Source organism: Panthera pardus, unplaced genomic scaffold (assembly GCF_024362965.1).
Source record: "Panthera pardus isolate Hobbes unplaced genomic scaffold, ASM2436296v1 HiC_scaffold_16, whole genome shotgun sequence".
Classification (NCBI taxonomy): Eukaryota; Metazoa; Chordata; class Mammalia; order Carnivora; family Felidae; genus Panthera; species Panthera pardus.
Window position 1 is genome coordinate 134,370,558 of NW_026526721.1, and position 24,357 is coordinate 134,394,914.

Below are 24,357 nucleotides of genomic sequence, written 5' to 3' on the forward strand. Positions count from 1 at the left end.
GTTAGGTCTTCACTGAGATGTTAAGAAATGACAGCTTCCCTCCTCCCGCCTCGATTTCCTGCATGTCTGACAACCAAGTCAGTTTGGCTGATTTAAACACAAACATTTATTGAATTTAATTATCTCATTATACTCATACCCACTCCCCACCCTCAAAGAAACATTCTAAATTGATCTCTAATTGGGCAATCACAAGACCTGGCTTTAGATGTGACTTTGATAAACCCCCAAATGACACATAATGGTATGTAGTCACCACTGCAACAGTTTTTTGCTTACCCATCATATCTTTTGTCTTCTTGAAATGTTTGTACCACCTTCCAAATTCTTGACATTTTGCTGCTGAGACATTTGCATAGTAAGTGCTGTTCACAATGGAAGAAATCATACTCTGCATGAAGAGGGGGGAAAACATTTGTAATACATATCGGCACAAGATGGAACACAAAAATCATTTCAATTGTGTAAATGGCATTTTTTTAAATCAACTGAGTACCAATACGTTTTTGTTTCACGCTTTGGCCTAAAGCCTCAACTTCTTAAAATTCATTAAGTAGCGCATCGAACGCTTATTTAAGTAGAAAGCAACAGCCCCCTGAGACCAGTATAAAGCTATCAAACCAACGGACTTTGCTCTGGTACTCGTGGAACCTCCATCAATGCCATCTATTCTTAGGCTGACAAACTTTCACTCATCTCAATAAATCCCAATACGTGAAGATGACTTTATGACTGCAATTCGTAAGTAAACACTACTTTGAGGTTAAGTGACCTACACATCGTTGCTGCTCAAAGTGTGGCCCAGGGACCAGCAATATTAGCATCACCTGGAAGTCTATTAGAAATGCATAATCTTGGGCCCTACCCCAGACACAGCCAATCATCACTTGCAGTTTACCAAGATCCCCCAGGAATTTGAGTGTGCATAAAGTTTGGGAAATACTACTTGTACTTTCTACTATTATTTGGGTTTTAGCTGGAGGTGCATTAACTACGCTAACGTTCTTCAGAGGTGAACTGACCACATTGAGGGAAAAAAATACACTATTCACAGGGCCCCTCTATTTAGAGAAAGAAACATTCTACAATCTCATCGCTAGCTTCATCTACAGTAAAGCTGGATTTTGAATTCCAAACTAACCGTAAGATTTTAAAAGATACACATTTCATGCCTACTAAATTTCTCAAGGATACCACAAAAAAGAAAATGACCTATTTTGTCACTTGTCTTCACTCTGCTTTTCACAAAAACCCTGAAGACGGAATCAATGGTCTAACATGATAAAAATAAAGAGAGGAATGACCATGATTTTGAAGTTTTTGGTGTTTTTTTTTTTAACTCATCTCCAAGAAACAAACGTGTTTTCTTCCCAGCAAATTTCGGTTATGGTAATTTCAGTACCTTAATTTGTTGTTCTTTTTAACCCTAATGCCCTTATTACCTAGTAGCAGCTCAATTAATTTCCAGCTGCATTTTGGGAATAATTAGACTTGTACCACCAATCCTTCCTCCACTCCTATGTGTAGAAACATGAGAACTTACATTTCAGACTTCAGTTGGTCTATGGTGAAAGAGTTTACAGAAGGCAGCATTGTTTGGGAGGCAGGCAACAACCAGAAAAGCCAGTTTGGGGACAAAAGTATTTTTATATCATTATCTTCTTTAAGCTACTTCTAATTTAAAGTTTTTTTGGTGACTCTTGATTCTCCTGACATCCATACAGTGTTAATTTTGTAACATGCACAAGTTCCTGCAATATCTAACTCTTGGGGCTCTTTAAAGAACCTCCAATGAAAAATAAGCCAGAGTTGTATTATTTGTGTAAAACACGGCTATCTTTCGTAAGAGGCACCGTGATAGCTTTTTTTTTTTTTTTTGGACACTTTCTACTTTATAGTCATTTTTACATTTTATTTCTCTAAAAAGACATTCTTAATGTGCTCGTGATTCTCTGCCATTAATCCAGTAGCTTGCAATTTTACTAAGAGCCTCCCTCAGTCCAGAGTACAAAAAGATACTTAGCAAGGTTGCCAAAACCAGAGCCAGAAGATTACCTGATCCAGTTAACAATCCGTCAGCCTCAATCACACTTACTCTATTGTAATAATGGATCAATAAAGTCAGACACTAATAAAACTATTCAGATCGCTGATGGATAATGGTGATTCTGCAAATGGATGACAGTTGATGCTCTTCAACTTTGGTCCAATTTTTAAAAAATTATTACTCTTGTTCCTAGACATTCTGGCAGTTTCTTAAATGTCAATGTAATAGTACATACAAGTTGTAGACGTAGTTTATGCCTTAGTTTTCAGAAACGTATGGGAATATCTCAATTTCGCTGAGGTTTCTGACGCTCAGTCTATTTCAGTTTGCCGACAGTTCTATACATGAAATTTGTTCTTTGCCGCACACCTACTATGTGTCTAGCTGGTACTAGAGACACAAAGGCAGATAAGACGCAGCCTCTGCCTAGAAGTTTACCATCTGTTAGGAAGACAGATACATAAACAGATTACTTCAATTTAATGTGATTTAGCAGACCAACAGTGGAAAGTATATGGGGGGACAAAAGGAAGAATACACGGTACGTGGTAAGACAACCCATCTGAAATATTTTTATAAAATTAGAGCCCATATGTAATAGTGCTATGTAGTTCATTATTATCCATATGTGGAAAATAATATCCATATGTGCATGATCATCAAAGCTTCTTCCTGCCCTTGTTTAACCCCATTCGATAGGCTCTGTCCTTAAGTGACTTTCTGGATGTTTTCCACTCTGTCAAGTGATGTGTGCTTAAAAAACTCTGATTAATGTAAATATTAGCCTAAGCAAGATGTAAATGAAAAGGCTAATCCACAGGTTATGACACATGTCAAAGCCACTTTTTAAATTCTTTCTGTGCTTTCAGGGGGCTGGGGAATATTCCATAATTCAGGTAACTTGAGGTGACCTCTATTTTTATTAGAACAATATGTAGTAATCTGTACAACTAAATTGCTCAAGTACCACTGCGTCAGGACTTTTTTTTTCCATGTGGTAAAATCCCTATTGGGAGACTTAGCTGTGGCATCAGACTAGACCATGAATTTTGAGGGCAAGAAAGAGATTTCAGAATCTTGTGGGTCACATGGCATTTGAAAGATCATATTTAGGGGCACCTGGGTGGCTGTCAGTTGGGCTTCTGACCTCAGCTCAGGTCATGATCTCACAGTTTGTGAATTTGAACCCTGCATCGGGCTCTGTGCTGACAGCTCAGAGCCTGGAACCTGCTTCAGATTCTGTGTCTCCCTCTCTCTCTCTGCCCCTTCCCTGCTCGCGTTCTGTCTCTCTCTCTCTCTCAAAAGTAAGTAAACATTAAAAAAAAAGAAAGAAAGATTATATTCAGTACTGGTTCTTAAATTTAGAAAATCATAAAGAAACACCAATTATTTGGAGAACACATATAACAAAGCCAAGGTTGGTACTATCTGCCTAGGGGATGGGGATATGCAGGGGGTAGGCAGATCAAGATCCACATTTTGAAAGAAAGAGGCTTGGGATTCTTATGTTGATTAAAAAAAAAAAAAAAAAGCCTTTGGTTTAAAAAGATTATACTAAGTTGTACTTTACGCAGCTCTGGGGCTCTATATTATTGTCCAGCCCCAAATGTCTGGCATATACTAAATACACACTAAATATTCATTTGATGAAAGAGAATAGCTAAATCTGCATTCAAGTCCAAAATGTGTCGCACAGAGGCAGTGTGACCTTGGTCACATTAACTGACCACTCATTCTATCATAATCCCCCTTACTAGATGGGAATCACAGCAACACTCACTTCACAGGCTTGTTCTGAGAATCCATTCATTCAGGCATTTTTTTCCCATTCATTCAGCATGTTATCTACTGAACTCCTACTAGGTGCCAAGCGCTAGGCAAGTTCCTAGAAAAATAATGACCCGAAGAGACATACTATCCACACTTACACAGACAATAAATAAGATAAATATGGTTCTCTTAGCACAGAGCCGGGAACAGACCAAGTATGGACTTCAAGATACGTTAATTACTATGACAACCCTCTGCCTCCTCCTCACTGGCTTTTATTATATGATCACATTTCAGATCAGTCCAAAGACTATGCTTTAAATAACAGAAGAGCATCAGATAAAATTTTCAAATGTTGTCATTTTATGTCAAATTTTCTTCCGAAGAACAGAGTAGACTAATTAAATTTATTAACTCGGGTCACGGGATAACAAGAGAACACACCCCGGGAAAAAAAGTATTTCTACCATTTGTTTCAATATTCCAATCTGGCAGTATCTTTGTGAAGCTGGCCTGTACCCAGTAGCAGGTATCAGGAAGACATCTACTGCTTCTCTGACTTGGATTTTCGAGCTGTGCCCTCTCTCCTCTCTATCTAACAGCAGCTCATTCTTCAGGACAGTTCAGACACCCTTGCTTCTGCAAAGCCTTTCCTGACTTGGTATAGATCCAGCACATGGCACCTTCCCAGCACTCTTCCTGCTGCTGTCAGTCTTGGGGTTGCATGTCTGAAAGGCCTGGACTCACCACAGGGCTGGGCATATATTAGCTGATCAATCAAAGGATCAAAGATCACTGAATTAGCCGTTACTGGAGGCTACCAGAAACAAATTTTTTTTTTTTTTTTGCTCCTAAGGGTCAAAGGTAATGGCAGCTTGTCCCATGAATCTTTTCAGATGCATCATTTTTAGCTGTCATGATAGGACTCATAGTTTAAAGAAACTTTGTTCATTAATTTGCAAGAGATCCCTTCCCAGGTTTTTCAAAATACATCCACACAGATGTCTCGGAAGTCGCAGTGCTTGGTGGTTATGTTATTCCAGTTCTCTCTCTCGGTGTCTATTTATACAAGCTCTCCAAAGCACTTTGAAAAAGGCACAAGTTGTATCGCAAGTTTTCCTACTCAGCGGCCGGTCTGTGTAGACCACCGATGGTCAGGGAATAAAACAATCAAGAGGACCAAACTCAGGCAGCTCAAATCTCAAGTTCAAATGCTACACAGTACACCAGCCAAGGACTAGGCCACAGCTTCCAGTGTTGGGAAACGCAATTTGAAAGTTGGCAGAAATTGGCTGTGGGTCTCATAACCCCAGTGTGACACAATATTCTCATCCTAGGAGCCAAGTTGTAAGCTTTTCTAAGATCCATAAAGCACATGTCTGCTCCCTATGAAGAGCTTCGGTTCTTTCTGAGAGTCTGCTGAAGTTCCGATCTGAAAGAATGCCATCTTCACAGAAACCCCAGTACTCTAGAATGATACCATCTGCCACAGGCTGAGCTTCCTTTTCAGCCAAATACATTATTTATAACCTTTCTAATTGTGAAAAGGTAAGGGTGGAATTTTTCTAAAGCCTGACTTAGATATAGTTAGAACATTCTAAACCTTTGCTCTCAAATACTGCAGGTCTCCAAATTTGAAAAACAAAAACAACAACAAAAAAAATCCCATAAGGAATTGCTTGAGGTCAAATCATTTTTCAACATATTATATATTCTTTCAACCCCCCCGCTAGAATATAACATACGCTGTAGGTATATATTTAGAACACATTTAGAAACTGAAAGAAGATGTTTTTATTTTTCTACTTGGTCATCCTGGTAGCCAATAAAGAGGTTTAGGGAGAGGTGAGGCCTTCTGGAGAAAAAAAAAAAAAAAAAAAAAAAAAAGGTTTATCAACTGGGGAAAGGCACTGATCTGATTACCCTTAAAATTGCTTTGTTGTGCCTTTAACAACAACAAAAAAACCCACCCCAAAACAATGCTAATCAGGTTATTCAATCATTTAAACCAAAACTGTTCATGCTTTTCTGCCAAATCAACCAACCACAGCAAAATCTGTTATCTCTGATTGCTCAGCTTCCAGTCAAAAAACAGTTAACCCCCACTATACCAAAAGTTTTCCAAAATACCCTCCAAGCTCCGAATACTCGTGAAGAATAAAGAGAAAGCCACGTCATCTTTAAAGGGTAATTGAAGTGCTGTACCATATTTGCATATTACGATATACTCTAATAAACTAAACAGCCTGTCCCGGAAGCCAGAAGCTCCCTAGCATTTCATCTGATCTCCATACTGACTTTTTGTGCACTATTTTTTTTTTTTTTTTTTTTTTTTTTAAACAGGACTGTGATATCATGATCAAAACTTACTAAAGACTTGCTGATGGTTTTACTGCGGTGGGAGGAGGTAGCAGGAGCATCTACAAAATGGTGGTTCACCCATGTTTAAAGCTTTCAGGCTCCATCAGCAGAGAGGGCAAAGGCTACAACATCTTATTTACACAATTATCTAAATACGATTAAACAGCTGATGGACAAATATTAAACTGGAAAATGTATAGTCATTTCAGCTTAATGTAATCCTCTTTCTGTAAACACCCAGGATGATTTTTTTCAACCAGAACAGTCCTGACATCTCATAAGCCTAAGGGTGAATAGCAAGAGATTGTTTTTGATAGTTATAAATATTCAAAAGACATGCAGACCATCTGCTTTCATAATACAGGTAAAGCAAGACTGAAATGGTGACTGCTGTATAAAAATGATTCTTTTAACAAAGTCTTCCTCTCCTCGAAAACTATAAAGACAGATGTCAAAAACTGTTTACACAGAGCAATCAGGAGCGTGCAAAATGTAATATTCCTTTTACACACAGTGCTTGCTAAAGAGATTTTTTTTTCTTTTTCTTCCCATCTGTGTGTTGCAACACATTTCTACAAGTTAAAAACATTTTTTTCAAACAGAGATCTCATGAATACCCAAAAACATGCTATCTGGTTTCTGAATGCTAATTAATTTCAACTAAGGAATCTGAATATCTTTTTCTGTAGGAAGGAATGTATGTTTTGAATTGGAATACTCTAGAGACAGCAAGGGAAATAATCTCACCCCGGTTTAATTCTATAAGGCGATTTTCATGGTTCTACCTTGTCTGTAATATATATCTGCTATGTCCATGTTTTAAATGAAAGCACATTACTGCTAATGTCTTTGGCATAAAGTCTAAAATAATTGTTTTCTGAAATAAATGCCCGCGCATGTGAAATGTATATACAGAAACCTTTAACTTCTCAGTCGATGCAGAGTGATGCATAAAACCCTATAGTTAATTTTCAGGACTGGAACACTAATCTTGACAGTAACCTTTTTATGTATTGTATTAATGGCACAGAGGCATTAAGCACCTTTTTATAATTTTCAATAAAATGAGCATTTACTGAACAATCTGTCAAACTGCTGGCTCCCTATTCTTTTACATTTTTATTTTTTGAGAAGTGTAACTTCATACACTCTGACGCCCCTCCTCTTTCTCTGTGTCCTGTCTGCCTGTGGCCTGAATTTCACAGCAGTTTTTCATATGCATGTGAAAAACCCAAAGGTCAAACTTTAATTTTGGATCAAATGGAATCAACTCCATGTTCAAACACAATTTTAATGGAGATTCTCAGCAAATGGAATTTTCTTTTAATCCCAAAGGATATCAAATACTACAAACAAGCTCTAAAAGGCATCATATGAGATGGTGACATGGAACGAATTTGTTGAAAATTAACAGGTAGTCCCCCATCTGGTATTTGGGGGTGGGAAGGAAGGGAAATGGGCTTGAATTTATGAGAAGCAAATGGCAGGATTTCTAAGTGTAATACTCTGTTTGTGCATGTTAGCTTATGTTCCCCAAATCTTTCCCTCTGGATCCTCTATTGCTTTCTAAGCCATTCTCTTGGGAGATACAACTGGGGCATATTCGGAATCTCAATTTGTTGAGAGGAGACTAATCACTTATAAATTTTACTTAAACTCCAGTTGTCATAGTTATGGCTCTTGCCATCGTGATCAATTCCAGTGCCTGAAAACGGCATTTTCACAGAAAGTAACCCTTGTGTCATGCTAAAAATGGAATCTCAGTACCAACTTCCAATACAAAAGGAAGCACAAAGAGAACACATCTAAATCTTTTTGAATTTTCTGGCGTTTCCTAAAGATGAAAACGTGACCATTCCAAAGCACAGAAATCTTATTTAATTATTTAAATACCCAATTCATAATTTTTAAAGAAAATGTTGGCTCACAGTTCACATGGTTTTTCCACATAAAGTAATTTTACCTAAGGCCCGGATAATACCTTCGACCAGATTCTCTACTCTGTTGTTTTGTAGAAGTACCTATTCTAGAAATGTTTACCATCCTGAAACCTTCTTATTCAAACTAATTGAATATATTAGTAAAGGGCTTAAATTAGAAAATATTTGTTAAAGGTGTATTATGACTAAGGGTACGTAATATTTCAAATTAATTGCACAGCGGCTTACTTCGTTCATCTGCAACATGAAGGGGATTGAATTAGATAATCTCCAGGGTCCCTTCTAATGGCTTTCAGAGTCTATGAAATCTACATGTATTCCCAAACAGAGGTCCTGTAGGGTCTTCTTCAATGACTTAAGAAGATTTACCTGTAATACACATCAGCCATTCACAGGCATTCACTGCAAATGTCCCAACTACAGTGTTATTTTTAGGAAGGTTAAAGTCCCCTGGTTTCTTATTTATAATGTGATTATTAAAAATACACCCATCATTATAAATTAAACATTATCCTACTCCAAAAAGAATTTTCACAAGCTTTTCATTAGATTAATCTAAATCCAATGACTTATTTTACAGCAAAAATTGTTTCCTAAGATTCTAAATTTTAAGCAGTCTGCACCAACTTGACAATTTGAGGAATGCTTGCTTTTCTTTCTCTGATGGTCCTTGCATAGTTAAATCTCTCATCCGCTATGGAGATTACAATTTCTAGTATCTGTACTTAGACACAGCACAAGAAAAAGTAACAAATTTGTGTTAAATGCCAGGGGTCCTAAATAAAGCATTCTGAAAAACTTTAAGCCACGGAGTAAAAGGACTGAAGTAGTTAGAATCCATTTTTTCAAAAGTAAACACAGTTGACCCTTGAACAACATAGGTTTGAACTGCATGGGTCCACTTATATGCAGACTTTTTTACAGTACAGTAATGCATTTTCTCTTCTTCATGATTTTCTTAACATTTTCTTTCCTCTAGCTTATTTTATTGTAAGAATACAGTAAATAATACGTGTAACATACAAATATGTGTTAATCAACTTATATGTTATCTGTAGGGCTTCTGGTCAACAGTAGGCTGTTAGTAGTTAAGTTTTTAAGAAGTCAAAAGTTATATGTGGATTTTTGACTATGCAGGGGGTCAGTGTCCCCAACCCTGTGTTGTTCAAAGGTCAACTGTACTAGAATTAGGCTCTGTAACTCTTTACAGATTTTATGTTCCTTCTCTGCATTCTTTCTTCATATGAACACTATTAAGATTTTTAAGCCAGACTGCCTACAACTTGGGGAGAAAAGACAGCCCAGAATTTAGCTTTTTATGGAATGACAAAACTCTCTTTGGGAATCTCATGAAACCTGTGGAAGGTCTCTCCACATACACTCCCAAAAGTAACTTATAATTTCTGGGTCTGCACAAATCCTCATAAGCCTATCACAGAGTTGATGGATCCCCTCATATCTGATCCAAGATTTCACAGGAGACTAAGAGCTAAATCATGTCCTTGATTTCTGTGTTTTTAAGTTACTGTTAGTTGTTAACCAAGACTTTCTATGTCTACTCAATAAAGATAAACCAATGTCACCTCTGGAATAGGTCACAGAGGAAAATCAAATTAATCTGGCTCGTCTTTATCAATATTATGAAAACGCTTCCCAGCTTTGGAAACTGCCATATTCTGGTAATCACCTCTTTAGGAGTTATAGTGAAACAGTAAAAATGTTGCACAGGTTGGACATCAAGAGATAATGTGCCCCGTCCATCACTGGAGGTATGTGCTCCAGGCTGAGCTGGTGCTCATGCAGAAGGGTGGACAAGCCGGGTCCCTGGGGCCCATTCTGGAATGGCTGAACAGTTATCTACACTTGCAGCTCTCCCTAAATTCAGGTGATTCTGGGCCTTTATACAGTGGACTTTTACACATTATGTGTTTATAGCCCTATACAGAGTCTCCAATGCCAAATGTGGACTTTAGAACATCAATTGAGGAATGGACATTGTCAGCCCATATGGGGTGGTACTGACTGTTAGCATTTCTATGTTGGCAGCATCAGCATCTTTGAATATAAATCAATGGACTCTGCTATCGAAATTTTCCTTCTTTACATTATTTTTAAACACGAGAAATGGACAAATGGAACTAACAGTAAAAAAGCATGGATCTCAAATATAACACAATTGACCCAAAATGAGAAGTATGAGCCATGCTGAAATATATGTTTGATAGGGAAGAAAAATTTCAGACATGCATATAAATATATCGTTAAAAGGCTGTGCTTAACAGTGACATATAATTAGATCTTTTGCAGCATATTTTGCATCTCTGGGTCCCTTGTATCTCCAAGGCCACTGTTCTGCTTACAAACATGTAAATTTGTATATATATTCAAGAACATTATAACATAAGCAAAAATACAAGACAGCTTGGAGTATCAGTAGATTTCCTTACAGAAAAATTCAGAATTTGCTCTCAGTTAGATAAACTAAAAATTCAGAAGTGTAATAGGAGAAATATTTTGTACAGTAGGATATTATAGATCAGAGTATCTATAAACTACTACTAATAAAACTACTAACATAGTTTATTGGTTCATGAAATTAACACGGCAAAAAGCCTATGAGGCATCAGCTTCATAAATATTCCTGAGATCCTACTGTGTGCCAGGATTTACAACTGTGATGATGAATCAAACTTAGTCCCTTTGTGACAGTTAATCACAAGGTAAGGCGAGCCTAGTTAGTCTGCACATAATCTCAGAACAGCACGGAAAGTACTACGATGGGTGCGCAAAGGCAGGATGGAGCCCTGAGTGCAGGGAGTGGGGGTGAGGGGAGTTCACGAAAGGACACGAGACAGGCTCCCACCCACAGGACAGTCCCCTGAGGCATCTTTATGCTTTTTGGACACCGTCTAATCTAAGGTACCTTATTTGCTTAACTTGCAAATGGACTTATTTAAAGTGCAAGGTTTGAGCCTTTCCCCACTTCCATTTAAAAATACGTGGGAAATTTATAATGATTCAAAGGATGATGCTAAAAGTGCCCCTCACAGGTGAGAATGGACTGTAACACAGTCCTCTGCTTTTTCCACATGTGAAAAGTTCTTGGTTGTTTCCATAAAAAGTCTGCATCAAAATCTTCTTTGGAGCAGCAGTTTCTTAGATGACTATACAGCATCCCCATGTGTAATTGCAACCTCTCAATCATCATGTTGTAGAAAAACAGCCAAAGTTATTGTACACTTTAGAACCGAGCAATGTTCCAAATGTTTAACAAGTAGTATTTCACGTAATTCTCATAACAATCCTGAAAAATTGGTGCTATTATCTTCCTACTTTATAGATGAGGAAATTGAGGCATGGAGAGTCACTTCCCAGAGCTGACAGAGCTAGTAATGACAGAGCTCACATTCTTGACTCCTAGGTAATGAATGGTACAAGCTCACTAATTAAAGTGATGGCAAAGAGCAATGACACGCAAAGACTCCCATAAAAAGTGACAGAATGAAGTTGCTAAAGAAATATATCACACCAAGAAATAGTTCCATTAAGAAATAAAAAGAAAACGAAATTAGGCTCTGTCCTATGTTATCATAACCCAGGAGTTTCAACACATCTGGAAATTCTATTGTGTCGTTTCATAAAGTTAATACTTGCTTCAGGTAGCTTCACGTTTTTTAACTGCCTGGGAATAAAGGCTGGATTGACAGTAGAAAGGGACAAGCCTAGGACAATCAGTGGTACCCAAGGATGAAGTGAAAATGTGATCTCAAAGGGTGCTAACAAAGCGTTAATCTTCTCTTAACTTTCAACCTATCATGTGGTTTGCACCTTTAACCCCTCTGAGGAAACTAAATTAGATTAGCATTTTTATGGGAAAGTACTGCAATAAAGATAATATTTTTTTTTAAAGAAGTAAAGAAAACGATGATGGCTAAAGAGGATAAAGTTTTAGAGTAAAAATAAAAGAAAAAAAAAGACTACTGAAGGATGTCTGAAAGATGTCAGCTACCTTCAATGAAGAATTCTGCAACCTTATGAATTGTCCGTGATGAAACTCCAGCACCCCATAATACTACATATTAGAACACAATACAATCTTACATTTCTGAAGCGCCCTTCATGCAAGCATCCCAGGGTGCTTTACAATCATTATGAGTTAAAATTAAAACTGAAGCACATACAATTCCTAATAGAATCGTTTTAAAAATGCTAAACAGAACAAATAACTTTTAAGTCTAGATTTAAAAGTCCCAACAGCCAGAGCGTTCCTTACTTCAATTGGCAATGAGCTGCAGAGCCGGGCTGAGGCTCTCTCCTGTTATGTTAAAGGCTCTCTTATGTTTTTTATACTCCGAACACGTTATGATCGAGCAGTTTCCAATGAAACAGGAAAAAAAAAATTGGGTGCGTGTATCTATTTGTTTTGATTATTCCGAATTTAAGGTCTTTTGTTTATTTGTTTATGAGTCTGGCCAAATCTGACACGAAATAAAGCAGGTTTAAAAAGCAAGTCCAGACAGAGCCCAACTTGAAATTTAAGTAGTAGTTGCAAAAAAAAAGACACTCAAAAGCACTCTAAAACTAGCTCTGTTTTAGCAAGAAAATCAGATTTATTAGCATGATTTGGTTAACTTAAAAAAAAATTAGAAAATAGCATTTAATAGGCTTTTTCCAGGCCAGGTCTATATTCCTCAACCTTGGCAGTATTTATTATTCTGCAAGTCAGAAAAAAAAAAAAAATAGGGGAAATGCTCTCATGATATGGTAATTTTCCTTGCATTAGTGATTTTGAGGTCAAAGGAAACCTGTTCAGATCTAAAACAAAGCACAGGTAAAAATCTATTAAGTGAAAATGAAGTACTTACACATTGTTAAGCACTCTCTAAATTGGCATGGCTTAAACTCTTTTATGTTTTACTATTGTGAAAAGATAGCAGCTATAAAATATTTGAGATCAATCCATTTTAAGTTAGATGCTTTATTAAGTTTGGCTTTTTTGATTAATATATCTGAAAGGTTACAGAGAGCTAACATCAAGCTACAGTAAAATCCTTATGTATCTAAATCAGCTAAAATTGAGCCTGCTATATGAGACTTAGGAAAACTTGCAATTTGGAGGACATTTTTATTCTTCTATTGTAAATTCTATACATTATAATATTAACACAGAGCAGATGACTAAGTTCAAAGAGAATGAAGAATAACTAGTTCCAATAGAAAGGCAGAAAAAAATAAGTAGCAATTCACACTACTACCCATATAAGACTGGTTTACCATTTCCTTTATGAATCTCATTGCTGAAAATGGTAGTAAAATCCAATCAGTATCAAGTACTTCAGTGCCTGGCAAAGCAGATGTTCATAACCTTGGATACCCATGGTCAGTAGAGTAAGGACTGGGAAAAGTCCTAGAATTTAAAAAAGTTTATGTATCCAATAAGATTTATGTATTAATCAGGAACGGGCAAGTATAAAAACCTACAAGCACATCTCAAACAGGAAACGCTCTATTTTTAAATGGAGTTGGGCAGTTATATCCTCATCTATCATATCAGGCCAGTGGCTGAGGAAGGTCTATACTTGCAAATAGACTCAAGAAATTAAAGTGCCCACTACTTCCAATGCAAATTCCTAACACTGTCTTGGGGTTCAAAATAAAGGCCTATTAGCTCAATTATACCTATTGATCCAGATGGATGTGACAGGATGGGGGGAGGAAGTGACTGCCATAGAGCTAGTAAACTCAAGCCTTTTGGAACCTCCAAAACACCTGTATCCCAGAAGTTAGTCCCTGTGCTCTAAACTACCCTCTCACTTCTAAACTAGGGGCATGAAACAACAATACTTTCAAAGCAAGTCAATGTGCAAACAACAAAATCAAAACACATCTGCTAAACCAAAATTTCAGCAATGAGAATAAATGCGATTGGAAAACTGTAAGTAGTTACCAGTACTTCAGGGAAATGGAAGTATTTTACAAAACGCATCAAATTAATTTGAGAAAGCCTTAAAAAAATCTTTCATCTATATATGACCAAGAAGGATATTTAGTTAAGCTCACAGGCTCTGGGTGTGAATTCTCTCTCCTCTGCTTTAGCAGCTATGTAACCATGAGACTCATTTAAACGCTGCCTCCACTGTGAGTACAACACAAACTATATTCCACTCAGGGTGATGGACTTGCCCATCCTACATCAAAAGCACTAAATAAAATTATTTCAATTATGAAGGTGTATCATCCTTATTACCACATAGAAAACAGGAAACCTGTCACACAGCAGACTGCCAATACATAGTTTTGAATGAGTTAAGTATGTGAACATGTGAATAAATTTCATAGGGTTAGACTCTCAGATGAAATACAATAGATGAATATTGATGTTGGGTGCTGTCTAGAGAGTGATTTTTTTTAAATTTTTTTAAGTGTTTATTATTTTTGAGAGACAGAGAGAGAGAGAGACAGAGCATGAGTGGAGGGGAGAGAGAGACACACACACAGAATCCGAAGCAGGATCCAGGCTGTCATCACAGAGCCCGACACGGGACTCGAACTCACTGACCAGGAGACCATGACCTGAGCCGAAGTCAGACGCCTAACCGACTAAGCCACCCAGGTGCTCCCTCTATAGAGTGATTATTAATGCTTATTTACAAATTTTCAAAGTGTCATTTCAGTCTAAAAATTATGAAACAATAATGCAAAGTGCAATTTAAAAAACACGTATTTATAGTACAACTGATATGGATTTTTAAGTTGTTGCTCTGGTGCTATGCATCATATAGACTGAAAATCAACTGAGCACAGAGGTCTATTAGATGCTTATGGCAGTGACTGTCAAGTTTCATAGAATCAGCATGATCAAACGGTAAGCTTCAGGAGGGCAGGTTTACCTGTCCTACCAATACCTAACAGAAAGTCTGGCATATATTAGATCTTAGATGCTCTCAGGAAAAGGAAAGATGATTTTATTCAATACAACTTCTAAATGAAACATTCTTAGGAGGGAGGGGAAGGTGGGTGATGGGTATTGAGGAGGGCACCTGTTGGGATGAGCGCTGGGTGTTGTATGGAAACCAATTTGACAATAAATTTCATATAAAAATATAAATGAAACATTCAAACTTAAATACATTTTATATATATTTTGCTACTTGAAAATAAAAATTATGCTTTTCACTTACTTCATGTAGGACTAGGGCCTGGGGCTACTGATCTCTAGGCGAGAAAGGAAATAGTAATCCAATCCCTTAACAATGTGAAAGTCATGATGGGTGAGTGTGTGTGTGTGTGTGTGTGTGTGTGTGTGTGTGGTGGGGTAGGGGTGGTAAAAATGCACGTATCAGATTATAATTTCTCAGGAATATCTGATCTAAACATTTTTAGAAGAAAGACATTAGTTAGGCTGGGAGAAGTAATCCTTGACCTTTTAACAAAATGAATCTATCCTTATACTGAATGTATATATATTTATCCAGTGCTTAAGTTCAATTTCTAAAACTTCAGGGAAAACTAAAATGAAAATGAAATGTTTTATTGTAAATCAAATGTTTACTTCTTTCTAAGTTCCCATTTACCTCCCGAATCCATACACTCAATGTTCTTATGACCACAGGCTTTCTTGTCCCCAAGCCAGATTGATTCTCTCCTTCTTACTTGCAGTTCAGAATACAACGCCCGCCTTATCCAACCACATCCACTGAAAAAAGTAAAAGTAACAAGAAAGCGACCAAGAAAGCGATCGACTTCGGCTCCATAAGGAGCTAAGTGTTTGCATCTTAGCATGTTTTTACAAAAATAAACACGTGATACAAAAACGTAATAGATGGATGTCAATCTATTTGGGCAGATTCATGATTTAGGAAAGAGGTCACAGAAATAAAGGCATAGTTATAAATCAAACCACATGCACCCTTACGGAATTTCTGCAGCTGGAGAAAACCTTGCAAATATTATCACACATTATTGCACAAAAACATTAAGTGTGCATTTTAAAATCAACACACTCTACAATTTATCATTGGGAAAGGATTTTTGGGTCAGACACTAACCAGTGTTTTGACTAACCTCTAGGCTCATTGGCTTCTTCATCTGTCCAAGGAAGAGTCTGGGTACAATAAAAACCTAGTTTGAGGGGCGCCTGGGTGGCTCAGTCGGTTAAGCGGCCGACTTCGGCTCAGGTCATGATCTCGCGGTCCGTGAGTTCGAGCCCCGCGTCGGGCTCTGTGCTGACAGCTCAGAGCCTGGAGCCTGTTTCCGCTTCTGTGTCTCCCTCTCTCTGACCCTCCCCCGTTCGTGCTCTGTCTCTCTCTGTCTCAAAAATAAATAAATGTTGAAAAAAAAATTAAAAAAAACCAAAACCTAGTTTGAATATTCCAAGGACATCTGTCTAGCAAGTGTGGGGCAATCCTCCGAAGAGCACTGGAGGCAAGGCTTCTCAGGCACCCCAAGCACATTCCTGCTGGATTCCCATTGGTTTTCCCTCCCGGACTCTACTCTGTAAAGGGAGTCAAGCTAGGGTCCAGAGGCTGGACATTCTGCTAAGCATAGTATTAAGGGGCCCTGTAGCTATACTTGCCATTGAGGTATTTTATCATAGTAAACAAAACTCTCAATGTACAGCAAAATGTGTATGCTAGACTTTTATACTCAAAATGCTCAAGCAAGTAGATGAAAACTCCACAGGCCGGGGCGGGGGGCTAAACAAGTCTTAACATGAGTGTTTCTTCGCGTCGGGTTCCATTTTGTGTAAAAGTGAGGCAATATTTACTTGCAAGGCATTTTTCACAAAGCCATCTTCATCACTGTATCTCAACCATAGGGGAGAGAAAGAGTTGTTTTGCCCAGCTCACCATATATTTTGGGCTAAGGCCTGACAGAGCCTGGTTCTCTCTTCTTTAATAACTTACAACAAAAAAGAAAATCAAGAAGCAAAGGGAAACCAGTTCATTATTACAACGTTCCAGATTAAGTATTCAGATTCATGGACTCATTCTAGAGAGAGAAGTAACCCCCTCACATTTAAAGAACAGGTCGCCTTTTTTTCATATTAAGCGTTAAATTAACCTCAAATATCTGTTGCCACTGGTAAACCACACGTAGTTTTTTCGAAAGGTATTTTTAAAGAAAGGACAACTGTAACTACAACTGATGGTGAAGTTACAGCCTGGTTCCACCACTTCACGATCACAGCAGGGGCTCCAGCTTACACACAGCCTCATGTTCTCCTAGACGCATCTCCACAGAAGCTCACCCACGGAGGACTCCAAAACCAAGCCCCGAATTTCATCTGGTCGTTCCGTTTAATGTTATAATTGTCTGTATTCAATTCACTTCCCATGATAACATTAAGTACGTTCACAAGTATATTTCCAGGCTATAGTGAGGTAGAGTTTACTGGCTGAATGTTGAGGTCACTGAACAATCAGTTCTCCCTGCTTATATCAGTAAATACTTGCACTAGCATTCTCTTCTCCGGTTCACAGTAAATGCCTGAAATCGTTGCCTGAATTTCCTCCCAAAATCAATGGGACATCCAGCAACATACTGGGGCTACGTAGGTCTTAACTTTGAATTCTAAAAAAGTTTATTTCTAGGCCATTTCAAGTTTTCAAATGCTAGTAACCAAGTGACATTATCTGGAGTTGTCTGCGAAACCCCAAGTCCCAGATGTAAGAGTCACCTGCTTCATTATATCATCCTATTGATTTAACTGTGTTTAATTAATTTAAATTACTTGTATTCGATGGTTATAAATTCACATCCTCCCTACTCCAAGGGTGAGCACATCCTCTCTACTCCAAGGGTGAGAGAGGGAAGATAGAAGGAAATAAGCTAAATGACAAAAAGAATTTGCCCTGAATTCCAAGAAACTGACACCTGCAATATAAAAATTTTTTTACCTATGGCTACAGCTTACCTTATAATATAGAAAGCCATAATTAACTATAAATTTAATTCACTTGCTTCACTCCTATAATTGTTAACAAATATCAAAGTAAAGCCGATGGACTGTAATGCAGCAACCTGGGATACATGGAGTTTCCATAAGACAGTAGCACAAAAGCCCGCAAGCTTCCTTCTGAAGGTACCAGTACCTTCACGAGCATCACACTGGAAGTATATTTTGAGAAAATCTCAAGAGCAGAAATGTTTATAGCAGAGTCATACGGTTCACATTCAAGTGACTGACAGACTAACACTCAGGATTCCATTTTGAACTTGACATAAAAGAAAAACTTCAAAATGGGGTAAAAATCTCGTCGGATCATACCTGAATCGTACTAGATCACGGGATGACCTCACATCGGGGGATGGCATCTTGACACAATTATGTAGCGACTACACAAGCAGCCCATGAAGAGCAGGTTCACAGCACCCTTTCTTATGTGAAATCAGCCGAGCGTGATCAAAAATGTTTGGTTTGAAATTTAGAAAAAGGGGCAGTCTCCATCTAGAGTTTTAGTTACGCTTCACCAAAATTCATTCTAAAATATCAAATACAATAATAAATCTTTGTCTCATTTCAAGAGTCTCTGATAACATGACAGGAATCTCAGAGGAAAAAATAAAATTCCACCAAAGAACAAAGCAAAACAAGTAAACCAATGCCACAGAACTGGTGACAAAACCCCGAGCACCACTCAACCTTTAGTTACAGGGAAGAAACTCCTTATTTTTATGATTGTTTATACGAAATGCTTTTTTTCCTCCTTTTTTTCTAACGGATAAAATATCTAGAAACTGTACTCTTTTTTTTTTTTTATTGAGGTAGCATGGCGAAGTTTTCCATTAACACTTACACTGCCGCTCGCGCTCACCAAAGGTTCCTGGAGGTTATACAACCTTTACTCTCTCTTACATAAGGACACTCAGGAGAATGCAGCTTCCATGCTCAGAGAACTCAGAGGAGGAATCTAAAAACAAGCTAAGGCAGTCTTCTGCTGAGCTGTTTCTCCTTTGCTCTTTTCCCCAAGGGAGAAAAAGCGTAACGGCGCTGTCCAGAATAAATCAGGCATATTGTTACAAGTCACCAGGGGTCAAGTCACCTTGCAATTTTGACAGACCTGCTTCAGATACCAGTTGCTTTCGACTATGGAGCCCCATCAAACCTGAAATCAGGGCTGCCCATGATGGCTTATTATTTATTACATGCTATGCTAAGTACCTGTGAAAGGGGGCACTCCTTGGCCAACGAACTCTGATTCATATCTTTCAGTAAGTCCTTCAGAGCATTCCTTACTGTGGTGTGCGACCATTGTTCGGGAGGCAAGTCTTCTAGTTTGGGGCAACTATTTGAGACATAGATTAGAAAGGGGATTATTACAAGATTGCATCCCGCTGCAGAACATTCCTTTAAGACAGACAGATTTCATTTTGCGCATCAAACAGATGCATCTGGAGATTGCTCTCGGTCTCCTGATTGTTCCGATTAGTTAATTACTTTATACAACACATCTGCTGTATCGATGCATGAATTATACATCAGCTGCCTGTGGTGGCTATTTTTTCACGTTACTTCTACCTTCCTGCTCTGATGCGCTTGGGAAGACAATTTAAGGTGTACTGCTTTCTCGCGAGCCATCGTGAAAAGCATTAACGTATTAACCGTTTTCCTTTCGTGACTCCGTTCATACGAATTAAAATGGTAAAAAAAATAAATAAATAAATGAGATCGCGGCAATAGTGAATAAGGCATTCTTTCACAAAATGTACACAGATGGCACTGTTCATGATATGCAAAAATATTTTTCTCTTAAGTAAACTTTATGTAAAATGCCTTCTTGTAATGCATCATTTAATTGACTAAATATAAAAAGTCTTGTCTTTTGATATCCTGCATAAAACCTACAAATTTGGGGGTGGGGGGGGAGCGGGTTTTCAATATCCACTGAAGTTAGGAAAATAAAGCAGAAGGGGCAAAACAATGAAATCAATTTGGATTTACCTTTCTGAAACACCCAGTAAATGCACATCAAAGGCTGACCAGACACGCTTTATTTCCAAAGAGCAGGCACGGAAAACGTTCTGCCCTAGAACTGCTGTCCTGACTCACCTGTGTAACTGAATTTTCAATGTGACCACATGGTACACGTCTTGAAGCATATCTGCTACCGTAGCATCAGGGGCGTCTGTCACATAAGATAGTGGCACTGGATTCCACTTTCCGACCTGGATTAGCCCTATTCCAGATAAAGAGAATACATCACTAAATATCGTACCCTTCAGATAATATTTCCAGCAGGAGGTTGTCGTTGTCCTTGTTTTTTACGCTGCCCCCACCACAAGCAATACTGTGATTTCTGTTTGAATGATTCCCTTCCCTCTAAAAGGCAGGTCAATGAAAATATTCACAGCTTAGCTTTCCAAATTGTAAAATTATGTAAATGACTGAAGGGTTGTTTATTATTTGGGAAATAAAAGCCCATCAATAAAACCTATGCACAGGCCACATTTTCCTAACTTACAGGAAGTTCTAATAAGACATAGCTGAACCAGTTCTAAATGGCTTTACGATTTAGATAAGATTCTCTATTGCAATGGGAATCAGCATTGAAAAATACTTTACAGCCCATAAAACCATCAGAAACAGAATAAAAGAAACAGAACTAGATATTCAGTCATAAATGCAAATTGACTCTCAACAGTCCATCTGCTCAAATACGCTCCTCACTTCCTTGTGGGTCCTCAGTGGAGCAGATTATTAAGGTCAATAAGCATACTAATGATTCAGCTGAAGTAATTTAAAAAAAAAAATCTACCTCGACATTCCACACGCGCAAAATGTGTGTTAACTAAACCAAACTGAATTAAGCCAATTTTTTAAACCCACAGTCTATAAGGCACGAGTGCAACACACAGGCTACAGTTCTTTGAATAAAAATATTCAGTGCTTTCCCTGCAAAGTAAACAAAGGATGCCAAGCAATTTTTCCAACCCCACGGATGCATTATTTACCTTTGGCCTGGGCAGCAGAGCTATGCGAATAACCCAGAGACAGCAATGCCATTTCTATCAGCTGGTTGAAAAGCATATCCTTTCTCACCAACACAAATTCCGCATGCTCCTCCTTGCAGTCATATTCAATGGCATTTTCATAATGTTCCACCACGCAGAAAACTGGTAGCATGGTTCCTGTCAAAGAGACAGAGAAGGAGAGACGCAAACCGACAGCCTTCAGATACACAATCCGGGGGGAGGAAAAACTAAGCCATGAAAATAAATCTTCCCAACAGTGAGAGAAGGGGAGACTGTGTTTCCCAGGCAGACAGGGCACAGAAATACAAGCACGCACACACAAACATGTACGTTCTTTTATGTTTTAAAGTTGTAAGAGAAATATTTAACTAGAATGTGAACTTGGTCCTAAGGTAACTTGGGCTCTGTTTTCATCTCAACAGTGTATTTTCCAAAGTCAATTAACGCAGAATTACCTTTTTGATCAAATAATAATGCTGACGAGAGAGAAGTATCTTGTCTGATCTCCCAGAAGTGGTATACAGTGTGCAAATGTAACTCACTACACTGGTCTTCAGAGGAGCCCACCTTCCCGCTTCCTACATCCTTTTGTTGATATTGAACTTGCCCTGCTTGTGCCCAGAGGATCTTTGACTATAAAATTATTAGCATTTTTCTTCCTTTTTGAAGATCGTTACTTAACAGTTCCATACAAGAAACACAAAACTTCACCAAACTGATGTTCAAAATATGTGATTTCAATATGTGCATAATGCAAATAATTAAGATTTATCTTTATGGCTACTCATTTAATGTACCTGACTAAAAAGACATCACAGTCACCACATGCCCTGAAAATAAACAATCTTTGTGACAGGTTAGGAGACAGAGAAAAGGAAACTGGCCTCGTAATAACAGATTCGGATAAAGGAATCTGCACAGATCTGATGTGTTCTCTATTTACTTTAGTCCATGTAATAACTCAGTAGCCAGATGATTATTAATAAGCACAGGCCACACCACTGTTGGAAAAGAGGCTTCTAGAAACTGAAATCACGGAATGCTGTAGTCCTCAAGGTGTTTATGCAGCGCACTGTCAGACTTCCAGTGATATACGGAAAAGGGTTAAAAGCAGATGCGTCTGAACTGTACTGTGGCAAACTGCCAGGAGGGTATCATCTTTAGCATAAATGATGACAAGGGTTACTTTAACAGGGCACCCAGGATCCCCAATTAGTCCCATAACGTTAATGCCTCTATAAGCTCTGCCCTCTGGACTCCCAGAATCAATCCTACCAACTTCTGGAGATTTCTAGCACACACCAACCAGAGCTAAAAATCAGGATATCCTACTGACACCAGCGATGCCCCTTCAACACGCTCTGTTTTCTCGTTTATGCTGAACAAAAGCTGGCAGTAAAACAGCTACATTTGTCTACATGCGCATCTTCACCAAAGCCTTAGCGAACTGTTCACTAGAGATTCTAGCTCTGACAAATAAACCCCTTTAGGTTTACTTAGGAAAGCTCACAAACTCATTCGGAGGTACCCAACAGGCTAGGCATGAAAAACAAGCCACAGAGCTTGCCAATATTCTTGTCATTCATTCATCTGTTTTATACCAGAGAGAGAACCTGTCAGGGATCAGAAGAAGACTTGGGAAGACCACAGCAAAAATAGCAACATGCAAACTGGTGATTTCTTCCTTGGCTTGAAGGTACTTTGGCAAAATTTCCTACACAAATAAACAAAAACATCCAACCTCTTTTTCTTAAGTAGTGCTTTCTCATCTCAGCCACAATTTTTATCTAGCACCTGTCAAACAGAAACCATGCACATGAAAAATAAGATGAAAAACAACAACAACAACAACAACACATCATCACCACCAAAAAGCTTTAGTAATTTGGTTGTTTGAAGCTGAAAACCTTCTACAATTAAACTGGATTTTAAAAATATGTCACTGTGAAAGCAGTGTTTTAAAAAAAAATTGAGCAGGAAGTGAAATTACTGTACTTTGGTTTCTCCTCCCCCTGTTCTGATGGCTTCAAAGAGTTGGGTTAGTGCAACAAAAACACACGCATTGATTTTTCCTCTTATAGAATGATACAGACGTGTTCTATACTCTATGCTCCTTAGACCTATGAAAGTAGCTGTCGCTTTTGCAAACTGTTGAAACATACTGGATTTACTCTGGATTTTATTTCGAGATACCCTATAGATAATTAAGGTGACTACTGATAAGGGGCAACAGAATCACTTAATTACAAATCTAGCTGCTAAACCTCCCAGCCAACTTGTCACCGTCGCCTTACTGATACTGGGAGTAACGCTGAACAGGAGCCTTCTCTGAACTGTCTGATTATTAGTGCTAGTGTTTGGCGAGACTTCCAACTACAGCAACTTCGTAACCTTCCAGCATTAAAAGGGGAGTGCACTGGTCACTGCTGAATGCTAAAAATACCACATGATTTAAACCTGGAGGCAGTCTTAGAAGCTTTTGCTGAAGGTTTATGAGCCTGTGTAAACAGCACGTCTGCCATAAGGAGCAGTGAAGTCTGTAGAATCCTTGTCTAAAACTGTCCTGGCATTAAAGTTTGCTGTGCAAATATCACATAATACCAGAGACAGCTGAAATCTCCTATTTAGGAATTTATGGAACTTATATGTTTGCAGGCGTCAGAAAGTCTTTTTTATAGAGCCCCAGTGCTTCACAGTACAATATTAATGCACTCAGTTTGAAAAGCCGTAATAAATTATATTTTTAATGCTCTTACCCTGGCTTTCTTAAGATGCATACATTCTTGGCAAACAATCAATAAATAGGGTAATCATGAGTAGAGGCCAAAGAATTTGCTGAAGTGCTGTTTTTCCATTTTTAATAGATAAAGATCTAACAATACGGACTGCTGTGTCTGTTCATTTCAGGATCAATATATTCTTTGTTTTCGCCAAACCAAGAAAAAAATAAATGATTGTATGATAAATGTTATGCATCAAACACAATGAAATTCCTCTGCCTTCTAACTTTACCTACTTAATATTCTTGGTTGCTAAAAGATGGCATTTTTATCCTTGGCTTATTAGCAAATGTAAGGAGAATCTGACTCCTATGCACAGTTGTTCAGAGACAAAATAAAGGCCATTATGAGACACACACGTTCTACCCATAGAGGCACTGATCTACACAAGTAGCGGTGCTGAACACAAAGTTGTTAAACTTCATCAATTTAATATAGAATTGGTAGAAAGGAGTCACACAGTTACACGCTTCCCCCGATAAAC

The 24,357-nt window shown here is 38.1% G+C and overlaps 1 protein-coding gene across 9 annotated transcripts in view; it reads right to left on the bottom strand.

Moving 5' to 3' along the window:
• Positions 1-24,357, bottom strand: part of SATB1 (SATB homeobox 1) — a 100,089-nt gene that overhangs the window by 50,860 nt on the left and 24,872 nt on the right. For all 9 annotated transcript variants that reach the window (XM_019435413.2, XM_019435439.2, XM_019435446.2 and 6 more), the window contains 4 exons: positions 21,073-21,249; positions 20,171-20,297; positions 19,283-19,406; positions 280-391 (listed from right to left, as the gene is read on the bottom strand). In XM_019435413.2, coding sequence (XP_019290958.1) covers positions 280-391; positions 19,283-19,406; positions 20,171-20,297; positions 21,073-21,249 — 540 coding nt within the window. The remainder of the gene's footprint in view (positions 1-279; positions 392-19,282; positions 19,407-20,170; positions 20,298-21,072; positions 21,250-24,357) is intronic.